The following is a 23,073-nucleotide window of genomic DNA, read 5'->3' on the forward strand; positions in this document are numbered from 1 at the left end:
TCTGTATTGTTAATTCTTGAAAAAGCTAAAAAAATATATATAATCAAAGAAAAAAGAAAGCACAAGAAAGCATGGCGCTTTGAAAAAGAAACTTATTTTATAGAAGTGCATTAATTTTAGACAGTTATTTAAGGTTTTTTAGCTACAAAAAAATGTGAGTTAGCCTACTAGAGAAATTTTATGTCGGTGCGGGATCTGAGCGGTATTGGTTTACCGGTGAGCAAGCACACAACCATGCAGCACAATTCTTAGCGGAGCGTCACACTGCTCAGCACGCTCTAGCTCAGGGTTGGCCAACACTGTTCCTGGAGAGCCACCTTCCTGCAGATTTCAGTTGCTACCCATATCAAACACACCTGAACCAATTAATTAGGACCTGAACACCTCGTGATGATTACAGGCAGGTGTGTTTGATTTGGGTTGCAACTGAAATCTGCCTGAAGGTGGCTCTCCAGGAACAAGGTTGGCCACCTGCTACGGTATATCAGTTCAGTATGTTCACTATGTCACATAACTGCCCTCTGTTGGCCATGTATTTCTTGTGTTAGACCATGTTGCGCTGTGGCGCACTTTACTGTAACTTATGTGATCACTTTAATTCACTCGCGCATTATCAGTAGCCACATCTGTATATAGTCAACAGAGTTTCTGAAGGAGATCATCAAAAATAAGGCTGCGTCCGAAACTGCCTACTACTCAGTAGGTACTGCATTTCAATTTAAACGTACTACTCGGCCGTTAGAAAAGTATGTTCTATACCACAGGTGTCAAACAGTTCCAAAAGGGCCGCAGCTCTGCACAGTTTAGTTCCAACCCTAATAAAACACACCTGATCAAACTAATTGAGTCCTTCAGGCTTGTTTGAAACCTAAAGGTAAATGTGTTGGAGCAGGGTTGGAACTAAACTGTGCAGGGCTTCAGCCCTCCAGGGATTGAGTTTGACACCCCTGATCTACAGTATGATTGTGGAAAAAGTATGAATGGAATTCCTGCGTCATGAATTCTCTCACGGGGCATCATGGGATAGCGCAGCATGCATGGGATGCGCACTCCAGAATCTCGCCGGAAGTTGTCATCCGGGTACTTCTTGCATACTGATTTTCGAATTCTATGAATTCGTACACACAACTCGGCTCGCATACTGATTTTAGCGTACTATATAGTATGGAAGTACATGGTTTCGGACGCAGCCTAAGTGTTACCAGCTTTGTTATATAAACACAACCATTCAAAAGTTTAGGGTCTATTCTTTTATTTATTTATTTATTTTTCTGTTCATCAAGGCAGCGTTTATCAAATATAAAAAAAAATGTTCAGTTGTTAAATATTTATTGTAATTTTAAATAAATGCTTTCTTAATGTATGTAATTTCATATGAAATCACTCCAGTCATTGTTGTTTTTTTTAATAATTACATTAATAATAAAATTATTATTAATAATAATAACAAAAACAATAATAATTAATATTAGAGGGATTTCTGAAGGATCTTGTGACTGAAGACTTGAATTATAAGGCTGGAAATGCATCATTAAAATCATTGGAATAAATGATTAAATTAAATAATAATATACATTTTAACATTTATTTTATAGTGCAAAAACATTTCACAATTTTACAATGGTTCTGTATTTTTGATCAAATAAATGCATCTTTAGTGAGCAGGAGAAGCTTATTTTAAAACATTTAAAAATCCTACTGTCCCCAAACTTTTGACTGGTAGTTTTTATATATAAAGAGACAGGAAGAAAAAAATGTGAATCTGTTTAAATGTTTATTTCTAACAAGTTGTACTCATGCTGCTTACAAATTCAATATAATATGTCTAAAGAGGTTTGATTCACTTTGAGGTGCATAAGTCTCTTTGGCCGTTTTCCCCACAAATGAGAAAAACAGGCTTGAGATGAATGCGCCAGGAAGTGACTATATGAACCTGTCTGTAAACTCAAAGATAGCAAGAAAACAGACAGGAGTCTTGCTTCCACAAGAAAGAAAACAGTAGGTTATAATTATGGCACTGTGCAAACAGATCTTGGTGATCTTTAATCTATATTATGATCACAGCAAAACTCATGATGGGTGGTTACAGAGCACACACTATAATTACATGACTGATAATCAAATCTATGATGGAAGTATGAGTTAAACATGCCAAGACACGATTGAGAACTTTAAGGTGCAATATGCAAAGTTTGTGCATTATAATATTCAAAAATAATACTGTGTGCTTGCCATAACTTAACCCAAATGTCTCAAATATTGTTAAAAACCAGACAACACTGCAGTTTTAACTGTTCTTACAGTCTGTAAATTGCTTTAGCTGTCAGTGTTGTCATATCTGGTTTTCCTCAGATGTCAGAAACTTTGGCTGTTGATGATTAGCTAGGGAAAATAACATTTATTGTTCGCAACAAAATCAGTGTACCCACTCCTGCTCATTATGCTGATTGGTGACAACATTTTGCAGGGTAATGACTGCATGATAAAGCCTATATAATGTAGTTATAAATAGGCCCACATGGAACCTGTGTCCGCAGAATCCATGTCTATTTATTTACTTATGTAAGAGTTTTGATTTAAATTTCAGTAATGTTGAATAATAAACAAATGTTTATATGAGCTATGTACAATACAGTTTGCAAAAGGATATTTTTTTTTTGTTTAAATTGGATTCACATCATATACCTTAAATAAGTTAAGTTTAAAAGTTATTTTTTTTTAATTATATGTTTTAAATTTTTTGTTACTGTAATTTCAAAATCATTCTGCATAAATATGTAGATTTTGTGCAAAATTCTGCACAGAGCAAAAGATGTTCATTACTTGTCATTTAGAAAAGTAATATTATTACATAACTTGCGTTACTTGTAATGCGACCAACACTGCAAGTGATATAAGCATCTATAAGTTTCTTTCTTCTGTTGTGAACACAGAAGAAGATATTTTGAAGAAAGCTGAAAACCTGTAACCATTGACATCAATTATAGGAAAAACAAATACTATGGAAGTCAATGGTTGCAAGTTTCAAGCTTTCTTCAGAATATATTATTTCGTGTCCAACAGAAAAAAGAAACCAAAACAGATTTGTAACAACAAGTAGAGGGAAAGTTAATGATTACAGACTTTAGATTTTTGGGTCAACTATCCCTTTTAAGGGCCATGAAACCCTCCTCTTTCGGTTCAATTCTACCTCAGAATTTTTTTCAAAAAATGCTCCGAGATGGGCGTGAAGCACTGTGAGCAGAGAGAGGACTGGGCATCGCCGGCAGAGCAGGGGACAAAGAGGTTAGCGAACGACTGTTGTCAGTTGGCTCACAAAATGAGACAAAACATGAGATGCATGATTTTATAGTTTACGAAGTAAAAATGCAAAGAAATAAACAGTAAGTAATTTAATGCCCTGCTACATTTGTTATTCGTAATTTCATATACACATAACCACAATTAGTTATATCACTATAAAGACAATTGTGTTTATATAAATCAGGATGACTTCTCTCCTCCTCAATCCCTGGTCTGAATGCAGACACAATGGAGCAGTGCAGCAGGTCTCTCTTGCCCTATCTTTCCCCGCCCATTGACTTGTGTCCTCTGTAGTGGACATTGCGTTTTCAGACTTGTGATATGTCATTTGTTTGTCTGGCATGCTAGGAACCACTTCTTACACTGTTTCCAAAATGGCTGATATACAATTTTATGGGAAGGAGAGAGGCATGTTAAATGTAGCTTTTTGAATGTTTTTCAATTGAATGTTTACTATTATTATTACATATATATTATTAAAGTGTCAGGAACAATACTTTTAGCTTTTAAAGCTGTTAACTTGTTTGTGTTTCAAAACATCATCCTTTTTTAAATGTCCACTGTAGTGGACACCAAGACCATGTTGAGGTAGTTAATGACTGCATGTTGTAGGAGGCAGAACAAAAGCAGAGAGGATTCTTTATAAAATAGTTAAGGGAGACTCTAATTTTGAGTCTGACAATCAGACAATTAGAGAATTAGAGACAATTAGAGAATGAAAATCAGTTTTAAATCACTTTTATGTTAAATTTGTGTTGGATTAACATCACTTCTTTTTTGGTTTTGTATTGTTTTTTTGAGTTTGGCTCTCTTTTAGAATAAACTGTCTCAAGAATTTTAATACAAATTAAAAAACATGTTTTTTGTTTTGTTTTTGTTACAATAATATTGTTTTAATATTCCTTTACAGCCATATCCTGTACAATTTTGCTGTCTGAGTGGCGGTCGTTTTGAACTAAAATGGGCCTGTGGTCCACTACAGTGGACATGCTGTAAAACTAAAAATAAAAACAAAATGTAAAAAATCTAAATTGTAGATTTTTTTTAACCCAAAGGATGTAGGAAATCACAGAAAAAATTATAAAAAAATGTCTTCGGGTCTCAGGAGGCTATTTCAACCATTAGCCCTGCTGGTAATCTGGAGGATTTTGAACATAGGCCAACACAGTAGCACAGATATTTCTGAAAGGTAGTGAACTCAATTGATAAAAGGCAAAGTTTGCCCTTCTTTAATTCTCATACAGTTTTCTTGACAAAAATGCTTTCAGCAAACCAACAGCTTTGCTGTATCAGCCCTGACAGAATTGCAGCGAAAAACATGCAACAAACCCTGTGGATCATGGAAACAAACACATAATTTGATGATGTGTGCAGCATAGAAAGGGATTTCTACGAGTAGCAAGTTAGCATAATTTTAGCTTACTTCCAGCTTTTTCATTAGAGTGGAAAATAAGATGGAATTAATTTATTAAATTGTAACGTTAGTAAATCTTTCATTCATTACCTCATCCATGAAGATCATTTATGCTTGAGTCCCATTTAATTGGTTTCCATTCAACTGTAGAGTTGAATACGACAACTGCCATCATCCCTTTGCTCTTTTACAAGATAGCATCAAGCTAATGTACATCTGCATTATTTCTTTTGTTCTACATATTGTGAATCTTACATATTTTCACTTTAAAGATGAACTTATTCGTCTAAGAAACCACAGATTTTACATCCTGTTATAAACCAATGACTTTCTGTCAATTAACTGGATGCATGACTTATTTAGCATCACTTAACATCCGTCTCATGAATTCTAGAGAAGTGTGCAGGACTTCTGACATCTGGGCTGCTTGATTTAGTTTTTAGGTCGCAGGAGGATAAGTGCCCTGGCCCGCAGTGGAACGCCATGTGCCGTACCTGCTGTGAGTATGAGCAGATTGCATGTAAGTGCCCGTCTCAGGGAGTGAAAGTGGGCTATGCTGTACCCTGCTGTCGAAATGTTCTGGATGAGTGTGACCCCTGCATCCTACACCAGGGTAAGAGGGAACAGCTCTGTTATAAGTTTTGAACTGCTGATGACCTGCTAATGTGTTTTTTTCAGCTTGAGCTGTTTATATAATTGGATTTATATTGCAACTGAATAATTCTGTTTATTTATTTATTATATCATGTTATATTTATATATTCTATAATACTTATTTAGCATACTTAGCTGTTATTTTACCAAAAGTATGCTTTCCATTTGCTGTTTCCATACTTTCATTAATTATTTCATTTACTCAACATAGGCTTCTTCTGAAAACAAAGCCCTATACATTTCTGGAGATTGTGAAGTATGTAACCAGAAGTACAAATGGCTGCATTTCATCTTTAAAACGACACTACGGGGCAGTATGACACTGTTCCTTTTTCGCACTTACTAGCTGACCGCTTATGTCCATATGGATGGATTTCCCGCTGTTACCAGTTTGTCCAGTTAGCTCGACTTGTACGTCGGTGGACTTGAGACGCAGAGGGAAGATGACCGGTGATTGATTTCCGGTAAAGAACGGTTCCAGAAAGCAGGTGAGACAAAAACAGAAGCCAAAAAAAGAAGTAAACATGTAAATAACAGGGTGAGATTGTAGGTAAAACATGGCAAAAATAAGGCAAGTGATTTTCTTTTTCTAAATTGCTTTTTAAATTTGTCCGTTGGGTTTAAGCAAGTCGGTGGGCGAGTCAATCTGTGCTTTTTAAAATACCATTGGTTGGGTTTAGTGCAGAAGGAGGGTGGGTCAGTCGATCGGTCAGTCGTTCAGTCAGTCAACAGCGGCCTTAGATTTACAAGAGAATAGCAGGCACGAATGGCACTTGCGAGAGAAATTTGAGATTTCAAAAAAGCAAACACATTGGCCTCTGGTTGATTCGCGAAAACAAAAACTCCAAAAAACGTACCTCATGAGATGTATTTGGCGGTCTCCAGAAATGTATATAGTGGTACGTTTTCAGAATGAGCCTGGGTTGCATTTACTTGCGTTTTCTGCTTTCATTAGCATTTGTTGGTTTGTTTGTTTAATTATATTTATTTATATTGTCTGCTTTCATAAACAGTATTCATGTATGTATGTTTTTATTTATTTAATTAAATTTTTAATTTATGTACTTTTTGGTTAGTTTGTTTTTTATCCGTCTGTTTATCCGTCTGTTTATCACATTTTTAATTAATTGATTTTATTTCAACTCATTCATTCATTTAGGCTCATTCTGAAAACATACAGTACCTCTATATACATTTCTGGAGAGCTCCAAATACATCCTGGGAGGTATTTTTTTTTAAAGTTTTTTGCGAATTCACTGCCGCTGTGTATGTTTTTTGAGATCTCAAATTTCTCTCACACCATTTACGCCTGTTGTTTTTGTGTAAATCCACCAGAGGCCGCTGTCGACTGACTTATTGACTGGCTGAATGACTGACTGACTGACCGATCAACTGACCCACCCTCCTCCTTCCCTAAACCCAAGCAATAGTTTTTAAAAGCACAAATTGACCCGCCCACTCACTTCCCTAAACCCAGCCGACAGTTTCAAAAAGGAACCGAGAAAAAGAAAAGCCTCGTCTGATTGTCACAAAGTTTTCAGATTTTACCACATTCTCACCCTGCTATTCACTTGTTTATATTATTTGTTAGCTTTTGTTCTTGTCTTACCTTCTTTCTGAAACCGTTCTTTACTGGACTTGAACCTCGTCATCGTGGTCAACTCCTCTCTGCATCTCAAGTCTGCCGACGTACATGGTGATATAACTGGTAACAGTGGGAAAGCCGTCCACATGGAGGTAAGCGGTCAGCTGGTAAGCACGAAAAGGAACGGCTTCCCAAAGTGTTTGCTGAAATACAGCCATACACACTTCTGGCTACATAATTTGTGATCTCCAGAAACGTACATAGGGCTATGTTTTCAGAATGAGCCTGTGTTGTTTTATTTGCATTTGTTTGTTTGTTTACATTGTATTTTTTTGTGTTATATTTAATTATCATATTATTATTCATATATAAATATTATTAGATTGAACTCAATATATTATTAGTATTGTAAATGTTGTCATTATTATTACTATTACTATTATTATTGTTGTTATTATTATATTATATTTATTTACTTGTTTTTTTTTTAATTAGTTAGTTACTGCTTTCATACACATTAATTAAATAATTGTTTTCAAGAAGTAAATGATTTCTGTATCACCCAAGGCTGCAGCATTTTTGACAACTGTAAGACTTGCAGCAATGGCACCTGGCAGGCCAAAGATGATTTCTACATCAGAGGCAGGTACTGCACATCCTGTCGCCAAGGGTGGTCTGGAGGAGACTGTCTCAGTGAGTCTTTCTATTCGTTCTGGAAAACAGGATTAAATATATTGCTTTTTACTGTTCCAAATAGGAGCATTAAAATAGACACACTCTCTATTCACCAACTTTAGCATGCGGAGAAGTCATACAGAGGCCACACGGTCATGTGACTTTAGAGAGTTATCCAATCAATGCTAAATGTGAATGGACACTAAAAGTTGGCAGAGGCACAACAATGGAGCTAAGGTAACTTTCAATACTACAAATCTGATGAATAATTATAAATTTTTATTTATTTAATTACAAATTATTGGAATAAATTAATGACATTATATTATTCATTACTTTATTAATTAATCAGCATGAAGAACCCTTTATAGGCAGCTCAGTGGTTAGCACTGTAGCTTCACAGCAATAAGGTCACAGGTTCAGGTCCCGGCTGTGTCAGGAGGCATTTATGTGTGGAGTTTGCATGTTCTCCCCATGTTGGTGTGGGTTTCCTCCAGGTGCTTTGGTTTCCCCCACGCTCCAAAGGCATGCGCTATAGGTGAATTGGATGAACTAAATTGGCCTTATTGTATGAGTGTGTGTGAATGTAAGAGTATATGGGGGTTTCCCAGTATTTGGTTTTGGCTGGAAGGGCAGTTGGCAGTTCATTCCACTGTAGCGACAGAAAAGAGACTAAGCCAAAGAAAAAATAATGAATAAAAGTAGAACCTTTTATAATTATGATATACTCTGTATGTTTTCTCACTCCAGATTCTCAATGATTAGCCTGGAGTCTGACCACAGTTGTCAATATGATTATGTAGAGGTGCGGGATGGAGACAGTCTCAAGTCACCTGTGATTGGCAGATACTGTGGGGATGAAAGCCCTGGACCAATCAAAAGCTCTGGGAACTCTCTGCATATTCGATTTGTTTCAGATGGATATAATAACTACGATGGCTTTTTTGCTACATTCCAGGAAGTCTCAGGTACAAAATTAATAGAGCCATATATGTGTATACAATAAATGTATTTATTTATATGTTAACATGCATGCACGCACATACACTCACAAACATGCACACTTGCATATACTCACCGGCCACTTTATTAGGTACAACTTACTAGTACTGGGTCGAACCCCCTTTGCCTCCAGAACTATCTGGCACCAGCAACCATGCCACGTTTAACGTCACTTAAATCACCTTTCTTCTTCATTCTGATGCGCAGTTTGAACTGCAGCAGATCGTCTTGACCGTGTCTACATGCCTAAATGCATTGAGTTGCTGCCATTTGATTGGCTGATTAGAAATTTGTTAACAAGGAGTAGAACAGGTGTACCTAATAAAGTGGCCAGTGAGTGTATACGTTTATGACGACTCTCCATACACATCATGTATTTTATACGTGAAAAACATAATAAAAATATACTTGTTCTACTGCTAACCCCACAACTTTACAGAAAACCTGCAGCAAAACTTTAAACATCAAAAGCCCCCCTTAACTATGATTTTTAAAGTGTTTTCAATTACAAGGACACAGGGCATGTCCTAGCAAACCAGGTTAAAAGAGTACAACTTGGTCATACCAATGTCATTACGCAAATCCTTGTAAACCACATAAATAAGCACACACACAGAGACTTATTGTGACAAGTCCTCATGAGTCTGTGCATTCAGGTCGTCACTGGCGTATAAAAACAAGTACACACACACACAAACATATAAATATATATAAACATTTTCAAGTTTTTCAATGTATTCATTTGTTTATGTGTATTAGTAGTTCATTCGTTAATAATATGTAAGCCATAAGCATATGCTGTAAAATATTTCCCCCTGTATGCAGGCAAATGCTTTCTCTAATTTGATGCACCTTTATGAGGCTTTTTATTGTTCCTGCTAAGTGTCCTCCATAGAAACCACACTTGCCATGCTTTAATTTTTAATGCTTACATATTGCATAATGTTATTTTTATTGCCTTTCACAAGGACAAGCACCAGCTCTCTGTGCAACTCCCAAAAAGCCAGCCAATGGAGATCTATTCCTGCGGTACAATGAGGGTGGGCTCCTCCACTCAGCTCAGTATCTCTGCTACAAACCATACCAGCTCAAGGGAGCGTCTCAGCGGGCATGTCTTCCCAATGGCACTTGGAGTGGCACCGCTCCTGTGTGCATAAAGGGTACGCTGAGTCTTATGTTGTTATGACAAAAGCCTTTTGGCAGCTTTTGGGACTGACAAAGCAGCTTAGTCAGAGTCAGGTGTGCGTGTGTGTATGAGAGTCAGGCTTCTTTCAGCCAGAGATCACAGAACGCCTATTGAAATCTTTTCAGCAAAAATGTGTAAAAAAATCAACACCGGTTCATTCTGAAAAGTAGGCCTATATACATTTTTGGAGAATTATGTAGCCAGAGCTATGTATGGCTGCATTTTGTTTTTTAAAACAAACACTATGAGGCGGTATGATGCCGCTCCTTTTCTGGCATGCCAGCTGACCACTTAACTCCGTGTGGATGTCTTTTCCACTGTTATCAGTTTGTCCAGTAGTTTGACACGTATGTCGGTGGACTTGAGATGAAGAGAGGAGTTTACCGCGGTGATAGGGTTTGAGTCCGGTAAAGAATGGTTCCAGAAAGTAAGTAAGACAAAAAACAGAAGAATAAAATAAACAAGTTAATAACAGGGAGAGAATGTGGTAAAATCTGAAAACGTGGTAAAAATCAGGTGAAGGCTTTTCTTTTTCTGGATTGCTTTAGAAAACACTGCTGTTGGGTGGGTCAGTCTGTGCTTTTTAAAATACTATTGGTTGGGTTTTAAAAGGCAGAGTGTGGGGGTATCGGTCAGTTGGTCAGTCAGTCAGTCAGTTAGTCAACAAGGGCCTCTGGTGGATTTACTTGAAAACAGCAGACGTGAATGGCACTCGCGAGAGAAATTTGAGGTCTGAAAAAGCGTACACAGCGGCCTCTGGTGGATTCCCAAAAACAAAAACTGCACAAAAACAAAAGTAATAGGGGTACGTAATCAAATAAGGGTACACAGAATGAGCCTGGCTTGGAAAAAAACAATACATATATCAGAGTCGTGTTAGACTTTCTCATTGTCTGTCATTTTGATGGACAGGGTTGTAAAAAATTTCTTCGTAACCTATTATTGTTCGTCATTTAATTTGCATATTTTATATTTAATCTAATCACTTTTTTTTTCATTTATATTTTAATCATGAACTTGCACGACAAGCATATAGGCTAAATTATTCATTTATTTATTTTACAAATGAACAAAAACTTCATAAATTCTTCAATTTATTGTTCAACAATTTCCTTTGTTTTGTTTTTTTTTCGCACTGACAGCGGAGGGAATTAAAACACGACCATTTGTGCCTGAACACAGACAGATATAAAAAACAAAATATGTCACAAAATATAACTCGGACTAAAATAAGAACAATTTAAAGATATAACTATTCAGACAATGTTCTGTAGGCATATCTGCCTTTTGTGTGTATCGCACCACAGGATGTCTATTCGCTTGTATTCATTGATTTAACATGTAAATTACTCGTGCTTGTTGCGTGTTCCGCATCTGGTGCGGGCGCAGCATAAAGACTAATTAACACCACATAGATGAACACCAACAAACAAATCTGTGGAGATGGTTGGATCAGTGTTACTCCTTTTAGCATCTGTTGCCATTGCTTAGAGTTTGCTTTCATAAAATGAACATGTGCAATTAACATTTGTATTATTCTTTATACCAATGGGATTTCCAACAAATGGTAACAAAAAAGAGTTAATCTGTTTAGGCTTCACGTGAATGCCTTTTTAGTCTTAGGAAGGATAATTTAATTATTTATTTAATTATAGTGTGTCGCAAATGTTTGGGCAGTGTGAACATATACATTTTTCACAACATTGAGTATGTTTAAATAGACATCAATAGTCAGATTTTAATACGATTAAGACGATACTCTGATTTAGAGTCTATCATGTAAACAGAGATTTTTGATACATTCGATTAGGGCATAATTGAACTAAACAGAAATAAGATTAAGACATGTGGAGTATGCAGATTTTAGTGGCATTATTGAAGTGCAGTGCAGACATGTAAACACCACAATCAAACTATTACCATTGTGTAGGATTTTCACTGAATTTTTTGACAGAATAGTCTTTGCACACAAGGCTGTTTGAAACTATTCTCTGCACCTACAGAGTCAATGAAGGACCACAGACACCTGCATCATAAAATGTGGAGGTTTTTCTCCCATATGGCATGCGGCATTAAATTCTATTAAAACAACACTCTTCCAGCAGTTCATACTCGCATCTAATATCTTGTTTGTCACGTGGGGCATGTATGAAATGTTCTTAAATAAAAGTGAAGGTGCAAACTGCAGTTAAAGTCGACAAAGTGAAGTTTGACAAACTAATTTCGAGAGGAGCACGTGATATGATTGTGTACTGCTGGCCACTCATCCGTAATCAGTAATAATCCAATCAGAATGATCCTAGCTTAATGTAAATGGATCACTTTCTCCTAATTGCTCTATCTTCTTTTTGGAAGAATCCCCCCTTCCACCCCATCTCCTCCTTTTTCTCCCCTTCTAAAGTGGGAGCAATTGAGACCTACCAGATCTCGGATCCCCTGATATACTTCTAGACCTGATATGCTTCTAGACCGGGCGGGATCGCTGGGCTCAAATATCTCCGAGCTCAGGGTTCTCTCCCGGGACAGCATGCCAAACCTGCTATAAATGCCAAGCATATCTAAGTGGGAACTCTTGAATTAAAAATAAAACACCCAAAATTACATAAATCATAAACATATAATGTGGAGACGCATTGACCTTAATTGAATTATATGCTGTAACATGTAAAATGGGATAATGAAAGGAACATTCAAAAAGCAACTCATGTAAACATCTTAATCAAATTATTGTCTTATTCAGATTGAGGCAAATCGTTTGATTACTTTTGCTGCTTGTTTAAACTACTTGTTTAAAATAAGTTGAAACAATACCCTTCTTAAGTTGTTTTTGGAACAACCTAATTGACAACCTAATTGTATTTATGTTAAATCCACTTATATTTGTAAAAATGATTGAGTTAACTAATTCGCTTTGTGTTGGGACAACATGAAGGAACAGTGTTTAACCAGCATTTCTAACAGTGTTGTTTGTTAGTGTTTGTCTGTGTGGTGTGAATGGACCTTAATATTGGTCAAATACAAGCAAAAAGGCTGTTAAAAAAGGCTGTCTTTATTTATTATTATATTATTATTTTTTATCATTATTTCCTGCTTTTTAACACATTTTACTATTGACTGGATGATGAGGCTCATGCTCCTATAGCTGAGAGGATATAGGAAAACGACTCTATATCAGTGTCTTATAACGTTCTTAAAGAGTGTTTGACTAACATTCATGTGGCTGCAAATGCAAGTTAAAATAATGTTAAGATTTGATTACTACTCACTCTCATATGCCTAAGCTTTTGTTTTCTACTAATAACTCAACAGTTAGTCCATTATGACGGTTTCTGTTGGAAATTAAAAAAAAAAAAAAACATAAAAACATGTTTTTCTATATGCTAAAAGGTGCCATTCGCTCCTGGCAGTTGGCATATCTGATGTTTCTATTGTTTTCGTTGGCTAGTTTGTGTATTTTTTTTCTGAGTGTCTCTTTTAAAGAGCCCATATTATGGGTTTTTGAAAATTCCCCTCCATGTAGTGTGTAACACAGCTCTAAGTGAAGCGAAGTATCCAGCTAAGGCTTAAATCTGTAAGAATACAGTGTTTAAAACGGTTGATTCATCTATAAAAGAGTCGACTCATAGTGCTTCAAACGAGTCGCCTTGATACCGACTCATTAGGTGTTTCGCCATGACGTACGAACGAAACCAAGTTATTCACGTGCACGCGCAAACCCGGGAGATTTCAAACCTGAGGCCCCGCCCTCTGACGCAGAAACCCAGACACACACCCACAAACACACGCACACCCACAAACACACGCACACAAACATGCCGGTCGATTGAAGTCACACTGCAGATGGATATATTGAGTCTCTACCCAAAGATGAAACCTCAGCATTATAACCAAGCAGTTGGAAACTTCTGGAAGCTACATGCTACAAAGAATACTTCATCTGAGTTTGTTAAAGGAAGGATCAGTAAAGAGTAACTGATGGACGTCAGGATGGGTTTCTTCCATTTCTCAAGTGTAAGTACGTGCGGTTAAAGTTGTTGCCTCGTTTACTCTTGCTTGCAAATGTATTTAGTTGTGATTTGTTACTTGTAACCGCGTGTACTGTATCAGGTTAACTGGATATTTTATCTTATCGCGTGCAAAGTCACGTTAAAAACGCGACGCGTGTTGTTTGTTTATGGAGCTCCGTGCTAGAGTTCCGCTCCCGCGATTTATTCGGAAATTTATTCCCGCGCCGCAGAAATCTGGCGCGGGGACAGCCGCGGGAATAAATTTCCGAATAAATCGCGGGAGCGGTCGGTAACGGGTTTAATTTGGGACGGGAGCGGGCTGTCTAGCAATATCACGGATATTGCTATGCGAATTAGAAAGAGAGAGTCTGCGTGGTGCTTGTGTGTGTGTTAGTGCGCACGCGCGCGTATGAGAGAGAGAGAGAGAGAGAGAGAGAGAGAGCGAACGAACGAACGAACGAACGACAGCTTGGCTGTCTGGACTGTATACTGGGTGATTTTTGGTTGTGTTCTCCGCTCTAGCGGGACCGGGCGCGGCGGGCAGAAAACGGAGCGGGTTCTCAGGCTAAAACCTGGCGGGTGCGGGCGGAAGCGGGAGCGTTGTCATCCGGAGGTGTGTGTGTGTTTTTGTGTGTGTGTGGTATGGCCAGTACACGACTGTCTCCTTCGTTCGGTTATCCGTGGCACTATCCACTCGCCATAGTGTGGCAGCTAAAATCCACGTCTATACTATCGAGCGTGTATGAACTGTGATTACTTTTTAAATTGCTGATTAGCTATTGGCCATTTCCCTCTCTGACTGAAGGCAGTCGACCAATCGCGACAGACTGTCATCGGTCCAATCAGCGCAGATTAGCTCCGTGCTAAGGAGGGGTTTGGGAACAAATGAATCACTGGACGATTCATACAGGAGTCGCTGGGATAATTAGGTAAAAATAAATGCAGATTATAAGACCATGAAAGTGTTTTTTGACCTTGCATGCATATTAGACTGTTGTTGGAGACCCTTACAACCAGGATATGACCCTATTTCATGTATAATATGGGCTCTTTAAGTAGCTTTGTGATTGGGTAAAGATAATGAGGATATATTGCTATAAATGTTATAATTAAGGCTTCTTATTCTGAAATTGCTATTAATTATAATAATAATTCCTTAATTCCTTACATTTATGTAGCGCCTTTCTGGGCACTCAAAGCGCTTTACACAATGGGGGGAATCTCCTCCTCCACCACCAGTGTGCAGCATCCACCTGGATGCCACGATGGCAGCCATATTGCGCCCGACCGCACACCACACTCCAGCTGATTGGTGGAGAGGAGACAGAGTGATGAAGCCAATTATGATATGGTTAGGGTTAGGGGGCCATGATGGACAGTGGGCAGATTTGGCCAGGATGCCGGGGTTATACCCCATTCTATTTTTCGAAGGACATCCTGGGATTTTTGACGACCACAGAGAGTTGGGACCTCGGTTTAACGTCTCATCCGAATGACAGCGCTCACAGAGCACTATAGAGTCCCTGTCACTATACTGGGTCATTACGACCCACACAGACTGCAGGTTGAGTGCCCCCTGCTGGCCTCACTAACACCACTTTCGGCAGCAACCTAGGTTTCCCATGTGGTCTCCCATCCAAGTACTCACCGGGCACAGCCCTGCTTAGCTTCAGTGGGCAACCATGTGAGAGTTGCAGAGAGCTAGCTGCCGGCCATGCAGTCTTTGATTAATAAGGGATAGTTCATCCAAAAATTAAAATTTGCTCACTATTCACTCACTCTCAAGTGCTTTTAAGCCTGTATGAGTTTCTGTCTTTTGTTGAACACAAAATAGGTTATATAGAAAAATATGTCAGAAACCTGTAATTATTGACATACATTGTAGCTATTGGTTTTTCCTAAAAGAGAAGTCAATTGTTAAAGGTTTCCAACTTGAAGGATTTCAAGTAAATAAGGGGTAAAAGATAGCAGAATTTTTAGTTTTAGGCAAACTATCCCTTTAATCATGCTGTTGGCCAGCCTTTCCACAAGAAACAGGATTTGAATCAAGATGGCTTTAATAATTACCAGCTTGTCTCATTGCTTTCTTTTTTAGAGAAAGTTTTAGAAAAAGTGGTGCATTCGTAATTGATCTCATTTCCAACTGCAGCCAAGTTAATAGAACCTCTCCACGGTTTCTTGATCATAGTACTGAGTCTGCTTGGCTCAAAGTGTTTAATGACATTTTAATTGCAACTGATGGCAGTAAAGGTACGGTCCTTCTGCTCCTGCATTTTACAGCTGCCTTGATACAATTGCTCATCATGTTCTTCTTTCGTATCTGGGTACTACTTTAAATTGCTTTAAATCTTAAAGGCATGTCTTTGTCTGTTGAGTTGTGTAAGTTCTCTTTATGAATTGCTATTATTGTCTCTGGGCTACTTCAACGATACATTTTAGATCTTCTTTTTTAATGCATATGTAACCATTATGTGGTATCATTAGGAAGCATGCTCCATTTGTATGCGGATGATATCCAGCTCTGCATTAAAAGCTGGTGATTATATTAAACCTTTTTTCGGCCTGCCTTGTGAACATTAAAAAATGGTTATCCAATAGTTTTCTTCAACTTAATGAAAAGGAAAAAAAAACTGAAATAATTCTCTTTGCTCCCCTAAAGCTGAGAGGTGCTCTTATAAATGAGCCTGAAGGTCATTTTTTTTTCATTCTTTACAAGTCAGGAACATTGGTGTTATTCTGAACTCAGTTGTAAGAAAGGTTTTGCTCAATTACGGATCATCTTGAGAGTAAAATCATTCTTTAATGATTTGGAATGAGTTATTCATATGTATCACTTCTTGCATTGAATATTGTAATTGGGTCTCAATAATTAGTACAATTGAATTGGAATTGAAACTGGTGAATTTGGGTATTTCTGGGTATCTCTGTCATTTATTGCACGCATACAAATGGTACAAAATGCTACTGCAAGTGTTGACCAGGGAAATAAAACTGATCATAAACCCGACAAACTGATTTAAAACAGGCAAGGAATTTTAACAGAAATAAAAGAGATGAGTATAAGACAATAAGAACAGTGAATAAAAACGATTGTAAAGAAATAAAAGCAGATTAAAATTAAAATAGGTTATAAAAGAATAAAAAATAAAAGAAAAATATATGATGAACCACTGTGAGTTTACCTGCAAGTGCTGTGTTCAGCTGTGTGATGCGAGTATACATGAAGGGGAACGCGACAACATTTTTCTTCTATATTTCCTTATTTTGTTTTGTCTCTGAGACAAAAGCTGCTGCATGAATTTAAAGTTTGACATAAAAATGAAACCTTCAATTTAAAATCTGCCCCCATTTATGTTTACAAATAGAAGCGCTGCCGTTTAGAGGTCATTTTTGGCTAATGATCTCAGTATTGTGGAATGTACAGTATGTGTGTAAATGGTGCTTTTCTGGGAAAATTACAGAATGTCCTTGCCTGTGTGAACAGTGCATCTCTTTATTTAACGGTACAATTGTTCTAGTAATTTTATGGATATTTACTGGCATTACTGTGTGAAAGGGGGTAGGTGCTCATGGTTTGTTTTAATCCCTCACACCCCCCACTGCATTCTTAATTCTGTTCTGCTCTTCGGCTAGCTTTGTTATGATAAATGTGCTACATAAATAAACTTACTTGCTTACTTGCTTACTGATTATTTAGCCATTTAATCTAAGCTCAACATATTAAGAAACTTGTGCAAATACAACACAGTTGTTTTTTTAACATATATATATATATATATATATATATATATATATATATATATATATATATATATATATATATATATATATATAAATATATATATATATATATATATATATATATATATATATATATATATATATATATATATATAAATATATATATTTGATTCGAACAGTGCCACTTTGATTCGAACAGTGCCACTAATACACTCTGCTCCACACTAGCATCATGTCTAGACCGATTATGTCCTCTTGCATCCAGGCCAGCCCGTGCCAGTCCTCCTGCACCCTGGCTCTCAGATGCTCTCCGTGAGCATCGCTCAAAACTTCGGGCTGCGGAGAGAATTTGGCGGAAAACTAAAAATCCTGCACATCTCTTAACATACCAAACTCTTCTGTCCTCTTTCTCAGCTGAGGTTACTTCTGCAAAGCAGACGTATTACCGTCTGAAAATCAACAATGCCACTAATCCTCGCCTACTTTTTAAAACATTTTCCTCCCTCCTCTATCCTCCTCCTCCACCCGCATCCTCCACACTTACTACTGATGACTTTGCTACATTCTTCTGCACCAAAACTGCAAAAATCAGTGCTCAATTTGCTGCACCTACAACAAACACGCAAGATACAACACCAACACCACACACACTCACCTCTTTTTCTCAGCTCTCTGAGTCTGAGGTGTCCAAACTTGTGCTATCTAGCCATGCAACCACCTGTCCACTCGATCCCATTCCCTCTCATCTCTTGCAAGCCATCTCTCCTGCAGTCATACCAACACTGACTCACATAATTAACACATCTCTTGACTCTGGTTTATTCCCCACTACATTTAAGCAGGCTAGGGTAACCCCACTGCTAAAGAAACCCAACCTGGACCATACGCTACTTGAAAACTACAGACCAGTATCCCTGCTTCCATTCATGGCCAAGATTCTGGAGAAAGTAGTGTTCAATCAAGTCCTGGACTTTCTTACTCAAAACAATCTCATGGACAACAAGCAATCCGGCTTTAAGAAAGGCCACTCAACTGAGACTGCCCTGCTCTCGGTCGTGGAGGATCTCAGACTGGCAAAAGCAGACTCTAAATCATCAGTCCTCATTTTGCTGGACTTGTCAGCTGCTTTTGACACTGTCAACCACCAGATCCTGCTATCTACGCTTGAGTCACTGGGCGTTGCGGGCACTGTTATACAATGGTTCAGATCTTACCTCTCTGACAGGTCATTCAGGGTGTCTTGGAGGGGAGAGGTGTCCAACCTACAGCATCTAAACACTGGGGTACCTCAAGGCTCTGTTCTTGGGCCACTTCTCTTCTCCATCTACACATCATCTCTAGGACCAGTCATCCAGAGACATGGATTCTCCTACCACTGCTATGCTGATGATACCCAGCTATACCTCTCTTTTCATCCTGATGATCCCTCGGTTCCAGCTCGTATCTCAGCCTGCCTGTTGGATATTTCACACTGGATGAAAGATCATCATCTTCAGCTGAACCTCGCAAAAACGGAAATGCTTGTAGTTTCTGCCAACCCGACTCTACACCATAACTTTTCAATCCAGATGGATGGGGCAACCATTACTGCATCCAAAATGGTGAAAAGCCTTGGAGTAACGATTGATGACCAACTAAACTTCTCTGACCACATTTCTAGAACTGCTCGATCGTGCAGATTTGCACTCTATAACATCAGAAAGATCCGACCCTTCTTATCTGAACATGCAGCTCAACTCCTTGTTCAAGCTCTTGTTCTCTCCAAACTGGATTACTGCAACTCTCTACTAGCTGGGCTTCCAGCTAACTCTATCAAGCCTCTTCAACTGCTCCAGAATGCAGCAGCACGAGTTGTCTTCAATGAACCTAAACGAGCACATGTCACTCCGCTGCTAGTCCGTTTGCACTGGCTGCCAGTTGCTGCTCGCATCAAATTCAAAACTCTGATGTTTGCCTACAAAGTGACTTCTGGCCTAGCACCTTCTTATCTGCACTCACTTCTGCAGATCTATGTGCCCTCCAGAAACTTGCGTTCTGTGAATGAACGTCGCCTCGTGGTTCCATCCCAAAGAGGAAATAAATCACTTTCGCGAACGCTCACGCTCAATCTGCCCAGTTGGTGGAATGAACTCCCTAACTGCATCAGAACAGCAGAGTCACTCTCTATTTTCAAGAAACGACTAAAAACTCAACTATTTAGTCTCCACTACACTTCCTAATCTGCAATTGCCTATTTGAATATCACACTAACTGTACAAAAAAAAAAAAAAAAAAAAAAAAATTACTAACACTTCCCTTCTTAGACTTTACAGACCTGAAACTTGCCTTTAGTACTTATTCATTGTTGCTCTTAGTTGTGTAAATTGCTTCCTTGTCCTCATTTGTAAGTCGCTTTGGATAAAAGCGTCTGCTAAATGACTAAATGTAAATGTAAATGTATATATATATATATATATATATATATATATGTATAGTTAAATATATGTGTGCCACAATTATTGGCACGCCATGAATTTATAGATGCTAATTTTTCGGTCCCACTTTATATTAAGTAGCCTTAACGAATATGTACTTACACTGAAAATAATCATTTGTTATAATGTACTTGTTATGTAAATACATGTTTCTACATTATACTTATGATTGATGAAATATCCGCTTGTAATTACATTTGTAATTAATTTCTGTAATTACATTTGTAATTACACTATTGATCATTCCTTACACCTTAGCCCACCTCTACCCATACAACCAAACCTGTCCTTAACCCTACCCATACCCCACCTTAAGAGCACCTCAAGTCTTCTGCAATAACTTATGAACACAGTACATTGTATTTATTTTTTGATGCAAGTACATAATAGTTAAAGCCACCGAATATAAAATGGGACCAAATACTTTTATATACAATCCCACTGAAATTTCCACATATTATTCATATATCCAGTACACCTGGATGTTGAGGAACAGGAAATTGTTCAATGATGACCCCATTTTACAGGGCAGTCAATAATCACAACTGAAAACAAAAAACTTATAAAAACAAAGAACAGAGCCGTGTAGCTTTGCAGAAGACATTTGGTGAGCTTGTAAGTTTGTTCAGCCCATTTCCAGCATCAGTGCAATGATTAAGACATACCAGTCAACTGGAAGTGTTATGAATCAGCCTGGAGGAGGATGAGTGTTTGTCTTGAGATTCAAGAAAACAGACTCTACTTTCATCAAAAACCTTTTTTAAAAAATACGTATATATATTTCAGGGGCAACACTGTGGCTCAGTGGTTAGTACTGTCACCTCAAGAAGCTCACTGGTTCTGATGACATATTGTACGTGTTATTATTAAAGTGCTTCTGTCATCCGATAATGTCAGAAACTAACAAACGTGAGACTAACGTGCGAAAAAACAAAGGAGAAGCCATAAAAAACAAAGAAGCAAATGATTCTTTCAGCAGCCTGTAGGTCTCCGTCGTCAATGTTGACCATGGATGACGTATCCTAGCTCTTATCTTGAGGCATGACTGAATGTCTGAGACAGCGTCGTTGATGGCTGAAGAGACCAATACGGGAGAGGCAGTCTTTACCGCAGCAGTCGCATTGATAGGTGGCTCCCTGGCTGAAGCTCTGCACCTTTCGGTGAACTCGCTTGTCCTCTGACGCGCGCATCATGTTCTTCTCACCTGACTTGAGCTGTTTGGTCAGGGTGCACCTCCATTTCAGGCGGTCTGCTGCGAGTTCTTCCCAGGACTTGGTGTTTATGTCAAGGGCCTTCATGTCCCTCTTCACAACATCTTTAAATCTCAGAAATGGGCGTCCTGTGGTTCTCTTCCCAGATGAGAGTTCTCCGTAAAGGATATCCTTTAGGATTCTCCCATCATCCATACGGCGCACATGGCCAAGCCAGCGCAGTCAACGTTGTCGGAGCATGGTATACATGCTGGGAAGGCCAGCTCGAGTCAAGTGCTAGCGAAGATTAAAGATACAGATGAGAGGTTTGCACTGACTGCAGGCTACATGTTGCGTGTTGTTTTTGAACCTAAATAAGGACTAAATGCATGCTGTCTGTAGTTTTTCTGTAATTCGTAACATATCAGGGACTGTAAGGGTCTGTATGTGTTCATATATGTTGCATTTATTTATTTTGTATAATCGCAGACGTTACAGTAGGGTATTTCATTGATCTGCAGTTATATCTAAATCATGTTGATAGAAAGGTTAGTAATGAACATTTATACACAAGTATTTATGTGTATAAAGCATCTGTTTTGAGAGAAGTGCTTCTCAAATGATATATGAACGACCCATACATTTCCTCGAGCAAAAATGAAGTTGATTAACACTTTCTGTCATACACCACGCTCACCAAAAGGGTACTATTGGTACCCTTTTAACAGTGAAAATGCAAGCCTGGTAACGATGACCCATACCAACCTGTACCGTAACGTACTGTACCACTCAGTGGAAATGGGTCATAACAGTCTTGTGAAAAGGGTCTGTTGGAAGTACATCAACATACATAAAAAAAAAAAAAAACATCCCATCGCCTTCCGGTCCATGCAGAATTTAAACAATAAAGACTTTTTGACAGAATTCATATTTGAGGAGGGTGCCAGTTTTACTGCAGAACGCTGTCATTTAAATTCATCTCTAAAAATGTTTTGCTAATTTTGAGTGACCTGTTCTATTGTCCTATGAATTACAGAAGTGGCCATCAAAGACTGCCCTGCTCCTCCACAGCTCCACAATGGTTACTCAACAGAGATTTCAGCCTCCAATGGAAGACTCAAATATGTGGAGTATTCCTGCAACAACACGTATATTCTCAGTGGAGACTGGAGAAGAGTTTGCCAGAAGAACGGGAGCTGGAGCGGCAGTCAACCCATGTGTGTGAGAGGTACAGGCTCTATTTTCCACTTAGGAAATTTATTCTTCAGTCACACTGTGAGCTTGAACACCTAAACTGTTTTACAGCCTGCCGAGAGCCGAAGGTTTCAAAACTTGTGCGCCAGAAGCTTTTAAAATACCAACCTCCTTCCAGGTAGACTTTTTAAAAATTCTGTGTGACAGTGATAGTAAATTGGAAAGCATTCTGGATCCCCATGTTATCCCTTCTGATGGCAGGAAAAGTCCAGTCCACAAGCTGTATTCTGCATCCAGTCAGGGAGCGACAGAAGGAGACTCTCGGGAGAGGGCTTTTCCTGCTTTTGGAGATTTGCCTCCAACTTTTCACCATGTGTACACCAGTATAGAATATGAGTGTGTTTCAGCGCTTTATAAGCCCTCTGGAAGTGGCCGCCGCACATGCTTGAAGACTGGCAAGTGGAGCGGTCGACATTTCTCCTGCTCACCAGGTGGGGGAAGCAACATCACATGTACAGCGTCTTGTGGCTTTTCTGTTCACAAATATGTTGTAGCAACTCTGACTGATGTGGGATGACAAAGCAGAATTACATTTTTTATCAATAATCAACAACACATACTTAAAAAGACACATAAAAAAACACCTAA

The 23,073-nt window shown here is 38.3% G+C and overlaps 1 protein-coding gene across 2 annotated transcripts in view; it reads left to right on the forward strand.

Annotated features, from left to right (window-relative positions):
• pamr1a (peptidase domain containing associated with muscle regeneration 1a) overlaps positions 1 to 23,073 on the forward strand; it is a 45,166-nt gene that overhangs the window by 16,404 nt on the left and 5,689 nt on the right. The window contains exons 4-11 of one of the 2 annotated variants that reach the window (XM_068222720.2): positions 5,154 to 5,330; positions 7,524 to 7,649; positions 7,754 to 7,868; positions 8,382 to 8,599; positions 9,602 to 9,793; positions 22,268 to 22,459; positions 22,537 to 22,603; positions 22,687 to 22,916. In XM_068222720.2, the coding sequence (XP_068078821.1) occupies positions 5,154 to 5,330; positions 7,524 to 7,649; positions 7,754 to 7,868; positions 8,382 to 8,599; positions 9,602 to 9,793; positions 22,268 to 22,459; positions 22,537 to 22,603; positions 22,687 to 22,916 (1,317 nt within the window). The remainder of the gene's footprint in view (positions 1 to 5,153; positions 5,331 to 7,523; positions 7,650 to 7,753; positions 7,869 to 8,381; positions 8,600 to 9,601; positions 9,794 to 22,267; positions 22,460 to 22,536; positions 22,604 to 22,686; positions 22,917 to 23,073) is intronic. The other variant, XM_073907283.1, reaches the window with a different exon arrangement.

This window comes from Danio rerio, chromosome 7 (assembly GCF_049306965.1).
Source record: "Danio rerio strain Tuebingen ecotype United States chromosome 7, GRCz12tu, whole genome shotgun sequence".
Lineage (NCBI taxonomy): Eukaryota > Metazoa > Chordata > Actinopteri > Cypriniformes > Danionidae > Danio > Danio rerio.